The sequence below is a fragment of the Salvelinus alpinus genome, chromosome 2 (assembly GCF_045679555.1).
Source record: "Salvelinus alpinus chromosome 2, SLU_Salpinus.1, whole genome shotgun sequence".
Lineage (NCBI taxonomy): Eukaryota > Metazoa > Chordata > Actinopteri > Salmoniformes > Salmonidae > Salvelinus > Salvelinus alpinus.
The window spans coordinates 90,732,107-90,742,579 of NC_092087.1; the positions used below are offsets into that span (position 1 = coordinate 90,732,107).

The following is a 10,473-nucleotide window of genomic DNA, read 5'->3' on the forward strand; positions in this document are numbered from 1 at the left end:
CGCAAACTCTTGCAAACAGAGTGTTGACGTTTCAAGAGAGATGGTTTCATGATTTCCCCTGGCTACATTATAATCCATCAATAAAAGGAGTGTTGTGTTTTCACTGTAGACAAGGGTTTTTAAGCCAGCCATCTTTTGGCCAAAGAGCAGATGCTGCCTTCATTAGTGCAGGATTTAGGAACTGGAGAAAAGCCATTGAAAAATTCACAGCACATCAAAACTGCCAAACCCACCGCCACTTTGTAACTGTAACAGCACACCAGCTAAATCCAATCAGTGTCCAGTTATCCAGCGCGTGGGGTAAACAGCAGGAGGACGCAAGGCATTGCTTGATGAAAATTGTTAGTTCGGTGCGGCATGTAGTAAGACAGGGACAAGCCTTTAGAGGCCACACGGATGACAGTGGGAATTTATACCAGCTTTTGAAACTCAGGGCAGAAGAGGATGATCCCATTTTATTGAAGTGGTTAACAGAGCGTACCACAATGTACACAGGCCCCAAAGCACAGAATGAAATTCTGAACATCATGGCCAATACAATCATTCGAGGCATTGCAGCTGAGATTAGGTCTCTTCCGATTGTACAATTTTCATTAATTGTTGATGGTACTAAAGATGTCTCTGGTGCTGAACAGGAGAGTGTCTTTTTGCGTTATGTTGACCATGACCTTGTCCCTCACGAGGAGTTTATTGGGCTATACAGGGTGTCGGAGACAACAGGCGAGGGCATTGCGAAAGTGGCAACTGATGTGTTGTTGAGGCTCAATTTGCCCATGTCTGGCTTACGTGGGCAGAGTTACGATGGTGCCTCAAACATGGCAGGAAAATACACAGGTGCACAGGCAATTGTGAGGAGGCAGCAGCCATTAGCCCTCTATGTCCATTGTGGAGCACACTGTGTAAATCTGATTACACAGGCTGGCTGCTCAGCCTCCCCACTGATCCGGGATTCCCTTTCTTGGGTCCATCAGTTAGGTGTCCTCTATGGCCAGTCAGGAAAGTTTAAGAGCATGTTTGAATCAATTGCCACGTCCAAAGATACAAATCTGACCACCCTGAAACCCCTATGTCCAACAAGGTGGACTGTGCGGAATACTGCTATTAGAGCTGTGCTAGGGCAGTATGAGCGGGTACTCAGCAGCCTAGAGGAGATGGCAAAAACTGCATCCAAGACAGCTTCAACTGCCAGTGGCTTATTCGAGCACTTCAGCAAAGGCAAGACTGTGTTGGGCCTCACACTTGCCTCTGCTGTTCTTGGAGAGCTTGAATGTCTAAACATTTCACTGCAGAAGAAAACTCAGACTGTCTCTGGTATGCAGGCTGCAGTCGAGTGTGTGCGGTCATCTCTTAGGGGCAAGAGAAATGACGAAAGCTACCTTGCACTGTATGAGAAAGCAACAACTTTGATTGACTCTATTGAATCCATTGAATCCATTGAGACGCACTCAAGACGATTTGCTGGCAAAGCAGTGGATCACTATAGGGCAGAATTTTTTTAAGTGTTGGATGGTGTGGAGGTTCAGTTTGGCGACCGTTTTGACCAGGACAGTCTAAACGTCCTGCAAAAGTTGGAAAGAGCGCTTCTCACGGGGGAGTTGGATGAGTCTCTAGATCAGTACCCTGAGCTGAACATAGATTCTCTTTCAGTGCAGATCCCTCTCTTTCACAACAAATACCCCTGTAGCAGCAGTGGAGAGGCAGCAGAGGTCCTCAGGAGGCTTCCAGTGGAGGTGCGGGGGTTGTTTGACCAAGTTGAGGTGCTGATCAGAATTTTGTTTGTGGTGCCAGTGTCTTCATGTGAGGCTGAGAGGAGTTTCAGTGCACTCCGCAGGTTAAAGACTTGGCTACGGGCTAGCATGGGCCAAGAGAGACTGAACGGCGTAGTTGTCTGTAATGTACATAAAGACAGGCTGGACAGTCTCAAGAGGGAAAATATCTGCCAGCAATTTGTTGGATCCATTGAAACCCGCAAACATATGTTCGGTTCTTTTGTTCAGTAGTGTGTATAGCAGTGGTTCTCAACCTTTTTTGGGTACTGGAACCCCTGCATATTTTGAGGCAAGGCAGGCAAGGTTTTCAGCGGTCCTCAGGGACCACCACCCCCTCTATATTATATGTAAACTTACTGGAAACCTTGTGGTACTGACTACATTCATTAAACTTTTTTATTTCACGGACACCTTGCAATTAGTCCATGGACCCCTGTTTGAGAACCCCTGGTGTAATTGATATTTGTTCTTTTGTTTAGTAGTTTTCAGTTTTTAGTACATGACAGTACACTTACAAATTATTTATTTCATGTTATTTTATTTTAAATTGCATACTTTGTGTGACATACTTGTCCATAGCTGCTGTTTGAAGAGTTGAGACACTGACTGAAGGATATTTTGTTTGATTTATTTGGGTTTTTCATTGAAGTAGTTATTTTGCTTTTAGAACTGTACTTATTTTAAGCTTTTTGTTCTTGTAAAGATATTGTAGTAGACTCAGGCCAGTGGCACATTTAATGACTATATAAACGTATCAGAAAAAGTCAAATTAAAAGGTCAATTCAATACGGAGACTAACTTTGTGATGGTTCTCAATGGAGATTATTTTAGATGAGATCACACCATGTTCATTGTATTTATGAAAACTACACCCATACAGTGTACAGTACCATTGCTACCTACTGGCCTTTCTTGATATTGCTAGTTGTAAGTATGAATACCTGCATACATACTGGACTGGTAAGGAGCACTGCTATAACTATTATTAGTAGTAGTATTATAATGATTTAAACATTTGAACAAGTTGGTTAAACCCTTCAGTTAACTACTGTACCTATCAATTATTCAGTTGTAGGAATTATGGTTCCTCAATATACATTTAACATATTACAACGTAGGCTATGTGTTACAGCACTACTTTTGGTGTCCCCCTCAGGAATTGCTCTTGAGAAAATGTAATGTAATTGTCCCCTCCAAGGTTGATATCAGATTTTCGCCCCTGGGCCTAATATCACTATTATAATATCATTACTATTGACAACAACACAACTGCTATAATAATAACAATAATATCTGTATTGGCTGCTCCTGTGTGTCTTAATTATTAGCTAGGTGTCCCTAAAAAGATGTCCCTGTCTGCACATCATGTTTGTGTCCCAAATGGCATTGTATTTCCTAAATAGTGCCCTACTTTTGATCAGGGGCCATAGGGCTGTGGTCTAAAGTAGGGCACTATATGGGGCTGTGGTCTAAAGTAGTGCACTATATAGGCCTGTGGTCTAAAGTAGGGCACGATTTAGGACTGTGGTCTAAAGTAGGGCACGATTTAGGCCTGTGGTCTAAAGTAGTGCACTATATAGGGCTGTGGTCTAAAGTAGTGCACTATATAGGGTTGTGGTCTAAAGTAGTGCACTATATAGGGCATTGTCAAAGTATGCAATTTTAAATAAAATAACATGAAATAAATAATTTGTAAGTGTACTGTCGTGTACTGTCATGTACTAAAAACTACTCTCCTCTAGGCTGCTTAGTACCCGCTCATACTGCCCTAGCACAGCTCTAATAGCAGTATTCCGCACAGTCCACCTTGTTGGACATAGGGGTTTCCGGGTGGGCAGATGTGTTTCTTTGGACGTGGCAATTGATTCAAACATGCTCTTAAACTTTCCTGACTGGTCATAGAGGACACCTAACTGATGGACCCAAGAAAGGGAATCCCGGATCAGTGGGGAGGCTGAGCAGCCAGCCTGTGTAATCAGATTTACACAGTGTGCTCCACAATGGACATAGAGGGCTAATGGCTGCTGCCTTCTCACAATTGCCTGTGCACCTGTGTATTTTCCTGCCATGTTTGAGGCACCATCGTAACTCTGCCCACGTAAGCCAGACATGGGCAAATTGAGCCTCAACAACACTTCAGTTGCCACTTTCGCAATGCCCTCGCCTGTTGTCTCCGACACCCTGTATAGCCCAATAAACTCCTCGTGAGGGACAAGGTCATGGTCAACATAATGCAAAAAGACACTCTCCTGTTCAGCACCAGAGACATCTTGAGTACCATCAACAATTAATGAAAATTGTACAATCGGAAGAGATCTAATCTCAGCTGCAATGCCTCGAATGATTGTATTGGCCATGATGTTCAGAATTTCATTCTGTGCTTTGGGGCCTCTTGAAACGTCAACACTCTGTTGGCAAGAGTTTGCAGTTCAAAAATTGTGGGTGTGGCTGATATGGTTTTGTGCCATCACTGAGGTAACTGGACAATGCTGTGCCACTGTCCCCTATACTGGTGCTGCTGGCAACAAGGGTGACACCTGGTCCTGCCGTGGCTGTGACATTGTTCTCTGAAGTCTCTCTCCCTGGCTCTTTCCCTTTCACCACCCTCACAGACTCAGTCTGTCTCCTAGAAAATAAATAAGGTGTTTGCCGTACTCCTAACTACCGGTACCCAAAACTACACAATTAATCACAACAGCAATACCATTGCCATAAACAAATCTTAGTTTAGTCATCAGTTTAAGTTGAGAGCGGGGGTATCCATGGCATTTTCCAATTATGTCCCTATTTTACAAGTAAAAAAAATTGAGAACCTTTCATAATGTTGCCAAACAAAGACTCAACAAACTTACCTGAGACTCCCTGTCTCTGCCAGTCTGTCCCTGCCTATCTGTCCCCAGCTCTGCTGTCTGTGTGCCATCTGTTGCCTGCTCTGCCTAATGACATCATTGTGAAACATTCCATTAGCATTTCACTTCTTTCTTATGAACATTTTATCAACTCGTCTTTGAGATATTAGGCTACTAGAGTTCTTACTTTGCGTTTTGGTGTACTGAAAAATACTCTGATGTCCGTCTTTTTACTTTTTTCTGCAATTTTTCTACCTGGCTGGCTGGCTGGCCGGTCTAGCTGCACACACACACATTTACACAACATATGCTACAACCTTTTCTAATTTTAATATAGTTTGTTTCATATTGGCTGGCTTCCAACAATAGCTGAATTTGTAAAGCTAGCGAGCACCAACTCCGTTTCTGTGGTGTTTGCCATAATCTTAAAAAAAAAAAAGGTGAAATAAAATAAATGTAAAAAAGTTCACTAGCGACAATTTAGCTTTTGCAACGAGACCATTAAATATATTTAAGACAATGGTATAAGAGAGTGTAGTTCTGTTCAGTTTGGACTTCAGTTTATCGCCAACCTTATCACAGGGACTTTGAAGCACTACAGCAGCTGATCTTGGAATAAACTAACGATAGCAAAGATTCCATCTTTGACGACGCCACATTCATGGAATAGGTACTAGCTAGCTTGCTAGTTAATGTTTGCTTTAGTTTGCGCGCTAGCTCTGCAAATTCAGCTAGTGTGTGAACCCTGCCAACATAAAAATGTAAACATTGCTATGGCGCGATTGACTGGATTAACCTCACGTCAGTTACGTACATGTGCCTTTCAGACAGTAGATACGAACCCTCTATTACCTTGCCAGCTAAAGAACTGGCAGTGGATCAAACCATTGTGAGGCAAAGGGAGGGGTGGTCGCAATCTTTTGAAACTTAAAAAGGCGCTATTAAGTGTCTATAATCAGCACAACTGCTTTCATTGCGTATTATTAATATTATTGAAATTACATAGTTATGTTTACAGTGATAGATTGGGGGGGACAAATCATATTTTTCCCAGGATGGGGGGGTCGTGTCCCCCCCGTCCCCCCTGGGATTTCCGCCTATGATTAGGCCTGTAGACTTGCAGCTCTACAGTTAGATTAGAGCATGTCGTTTTAAAATAAGAGTCAGGAAAACACAAGTATCAATTCAAAATTGTGTGATTTAGGCTCCACGAAATATGAAATGCGTTATGAAGAATGTATTCAGACCACAGGCCTATATAGTGCACTACTTTAGACCACAGCGCTATATAGTGCACTACTTTAATTTATAAGCGAAATCAAACATAGAAAACAGCAGTGGCATTAATAAAAATGTTTTTCCCACGGATTAAGTCGCACATAAATGTGTGTCTTTTCTCACAAATTCTGATCAGAAAGTCTGCTCAGAAAAATCGAAAACAATATATATAGCAATACAAACACCATTTATAAACGGGATTAAATAAATATAACATTAAGGTATATTCATAACATTCAATAACGAAGAAAAATAGAAATATAGGCTATCGTGTTTAAATTCTTGTCTTTTCTCACGAATTAAACAACAAAACAACATGCTGAAATACATTATGTACATGCACGAATTGAATGTGAGATTGTGTTGTCAAATTGGCCTGAACCGGTTTTGAGTGACCATTTACAATTTATTTACAATACATTTACAGAATAATAGCAAACCACTCAATTCAATTGGGCACACGTCAATTCACAGGAGACTGCCAGGGTTGGGTCGCTAACCTTGATTTACAGAACAGTGATGATTAATGGCCCATCTCAGGGTCCTAGACAACAATGGTTTGATGACTGTCCATCTGTGGAGCATTCTAGAAGGACTGATCCAGAAAGCTGGTTGTGTGTCTTCTACTGCCCTACTTAGTCTGTTCATTTGAGAGTAAAATATTGCCTATTGACAAGATTGAAACGGTGTCTGTTTCCTTACATCAGTGTTTCCCAACTCCAGTCCCCCAACAGCACACATCGTTGTTGTAGCTCCACGTGGAAAAAGTACCCACTTGTCAAACTTGAGTAAAAGTAAAGATACCTTAATATAAAATGACTCAAGTATAAGTAAAATACTACTTGCGTAAAAGTCTCAAAGTAAATGGTTTAAAATATACTTAAGTATCTAAAGTAAATGTAATTGCTAAAATATACTTAGGTATCAAAAGTAAAGCAAACCAGATGGCACCTTTTTGTTGTTCTTTATTAATTTACAGATGGCCAGGGACAGACTCCAACACTCAGACATCATTTATAAACGAAGCATGTGTTTAGTGAGTCGGCCAGATCAGATGCAGTAGGGATGTTCTCTTGATAAGTGTGTGAATTAAACAATTGTCGTGTCCTGATAAGCATTCAAAATGTAAAGAATAGTTTTGGGTATCAGGGAAAATGTACGGAGTAAAAAGTACATCATTTTCTTTAGGAATGTAGTGAAGTAAAAACCTTCATTTAATTAGGCATGTCAATTAAGAACAAATTGTATTTACAATGACGGCCAAACCCGGACGACGCTGGGCCAATTGTGCGATACCCTACGAGACGCCCAATCACGGCCGGTTGAGATACAGCCTGGATTCGAACCAAAGTGTCTGTAGTGACGCCTCAAGCACTGAGCTGCAGTGCCTTAGACCGCTGCGCCACTCGGAAGCCCAAGTAAAGGACAGATACCCCAAAAACGACTTAAGTAGTACTTTCAAGTATTTCACTAAAGTACTTTACACCAATGGATGTGACATAGACAGAGCTGTAGGTGGTTTCGACCAGGGGACAATGGTGCCTGTTGGCTGTTTGATCCCCAATGGCCCCGCAGAGAGGGCAGTCATACAGCCGCAGGTACCGGCACATCATGTCCCCATCCTGGTCCTTGAGGCTGTGGGACCTATACACAGACTCAGACTCCCCGTTGTATTTGCAGAACCTGCAGAACTTGCGCTCAGGTGATGGCACCTCCTCCGGTGTGTTTGTCCCACTCTGGCCCCAGGTGCCAGCGGGGGATCTGGACGCTGCTGTAGGGGGCTCGGGACCCTCGGTGCTGCTCGGCCATAAAGGAGCGTCTTCATGCAAGAGGTCGATTTCTGAATCCAGGGGTTCCATTTCGTGCCGTAGGGGTGGTGTCGCCACAGGTGTTATCGGTGACAGCAAGGCTCGCGGCAGAAACTCTTCAAATTCCACCATGGTCGAGCATATCCCGGAGTCATGACCCTCAACGGTTGACGGTTCTGAGGTGAAGTTTCCTAACTGCATCTCCCGCACTAGGTCAGCCAGCTTCAAGTAGTCCCGCCACGGGTCGAAACTCATGTTTTCGGACTCCGTGTAAGGCGGTAGGTCTATGAGTTGACAAATCATAGCGTTCATTCTCACACTTGTATTTTTTTAGCCCAACAGACTAGTGTCTGATAACGATCAGAATGTACCAGAATAAAGAACGCTGGATCTCAACTGACAACTCAACTGAAGGCAAATTTGACAACGTTCACGTTTTAACCTGTCGGTGTTTCGTTAAACAGCCAATCAGATGGCGTTGTGCGGAGTCCGTGGCACGTGACAACAGCCAATCAAATGGTTTCAAACTGACAACTGCTAAATTGGTCATTTTAGAAGATCAACTTTTTGGGATACAATTTTACACCTCACAATATTAAAAACTTCAAATATAACTGTTTAATCTATTCTATGTTCTAAATTGATAGGACTTCTAATTCTTAGTTATAGGAAGCTGTTTGATAATAGCCTATTTTAATAAGAAAATATCAGTAAAATAACTGTTAAAATTAAAAATTGCTTTTTTAAATATTTATTTTATTTCACCTTTATTTAACCAGATAGGCCAGTTGAGAACAAGTTCTCATTTACAACTGCGACCTGGCCAAGATAAAGCAAAGCAGTGCGACACAAACAACAACACAGAGTTACACATGGAATAAACAAGCGTACAGTCAATAACACAATAGAAAAAAGTCTATATACAGTGAACTTCCTTGCTGTTCACTATGCTTCGACGTCCTTGCTGTTCACTACGACCAAAACGATTTTATAACACAATGGAAATGACAAAGAAACAACAACTGAAACAGACAATATTATAAAACACACAATAGAAACTACATAAACAGCCATCCTACTGAAATTACCAGTCCAGGCAGGGACGGGGACGGGAGTTGGGGGAGTCGGGGTTTGGAGAGAGGGATGGGGGACGGAGGGGAATACCGGGATTAGAGGAATGGGGAGATGGAGGAATTTACTTACAGTCAAATAAATACACACGCAACAATCTACACAAAATACCATCTGTTATCATATAAGATCAATGATTACCTCAATCACCAATAATGATTTTCCCTTTGGGGATGATTAATACATTTACGTTGAAATCCATCGAATTGAAGAAAGACGGCAAAGAAGGAAGGATTTAAACAGTTTAGTAACGAGGTCTGCGTCTTAAATGACACCCCATTCCCATCCCAAGTATCAACCCAGATTTGAAATGAAAGTGTGTGAAGTTATATGGGCCCAACGTTATAATAATAATGCAGGTCTATAAATCACATTTTATTGTGTCACATATACATATTTATCAGATGTTATTGTGGGTGTAGCGAAATGCTTGTGTTCCTAGCTCCAACAGTGCAGTAGTATCTAACTATTCACAACAATACACACAAATCTAAAATTAAAATAATGGAATGAAGAAATATATAAATATTATGCTGAGTAATGTCGGAGTGGCATTGACTAAAATACAGTAGAATAGAATATAGTATATACATATGAGATGAGTAAAGCAGCATGTAAACATTATTAAAGTGATTAATGTTCCATTATTAAAGTAGCCAGTGATTCCATGTCTGTGTATTTAGTGCAGCAGCCTCTAACTTGCAGGGTTGAATTGGCATAAAAAGCTACCACCGGGTTTAAGGGTTATTTTCTTCTCCTCTGTCTTTCCTAATGCTGAGGACATCAGTGTGGAACAGTATGTAGTTACTGTGTTTTGTAGAATGTGTTATAAATAAATCATTACTAAGGTGAATCTTTGGTTATTGTACATCTCATCTCAATCGTGGCTCTATGAAGCATGTTGCTTTTATAACTAACCAGTCTAAAAAGATTCCCAGCATAAAGATCACCTTTACCACTAAGATCTAAAGTCCACCTGAAGACAATGCCCTATATAGTGCACTACTTTAGACCACAGGCCTATATAGTGCACTACTTTAGACCACAGCCCTATATAGTGCACTACTTTAGACCACAGCCCTATATAGTGCACTACTTTAGACCGTAGCCCTATATAGTGCACTACTTTAGACCACAGCCCTATATAGTGCACTACTTTAGACCGTAGCCCTATATAGTGCACTACTTTAGACCACAGCCCTATATAGTGCACTACTTTAGACTACAGCCCCATATAGTGCACTACTGTTGACCCCATGGCCCCTGATCAAAGTAGGGCACTATTTAGGAAATACAATTCCATTTGAGACACAAACATGATGTGCAGACAGGGACACCTGCTTTGAGGATAACACAGGGCCACCAACGAGGCCACTACCAAGGACTGTGTGCTCTCCTTCTCCGTGGCCGACTTCAGTAAGACATTTAAGCATGTTAACCCTCGCAAGGTTACCGGGCCAGACGGCATCCCACCTTTTTAGGGACACCTCGCTGATAATTAAGACACACAGGAGCAGCCAATGCAGATACTATTGTTATTATTATAGAAGACATGCATAATAATAAAGAAACATACTATTTAAATATAAGGTTCTGTAAAGTGAGATTAGATTTAACGTTAAAGTCATATACAGCCAA

The 10,473-nt window shown here is 41.6% G+C and overlaps 1 protein-coding gene across 1 annotated transcript; it reads right to left on the minus strand.

Moving 5' to 3' along the window:
* Nucleotides 1-7,341: 7,341 nt before the first annotated feature.
* Nucleotides 7,342-8,016, minus strand: LOC139541636 (nanos homolog 3-like). Its single transcript, XM_071346511.1, has one exon. It carries the CDS (start codon nt 8,014-8,016, stop codon nt 7,342-7,344), a length of 675 nt encoding a protein of 224 aa, XP_071202612.1.
* Nucleotides 8,017-10,473: the final 2,457 nt, after the last annotated feature.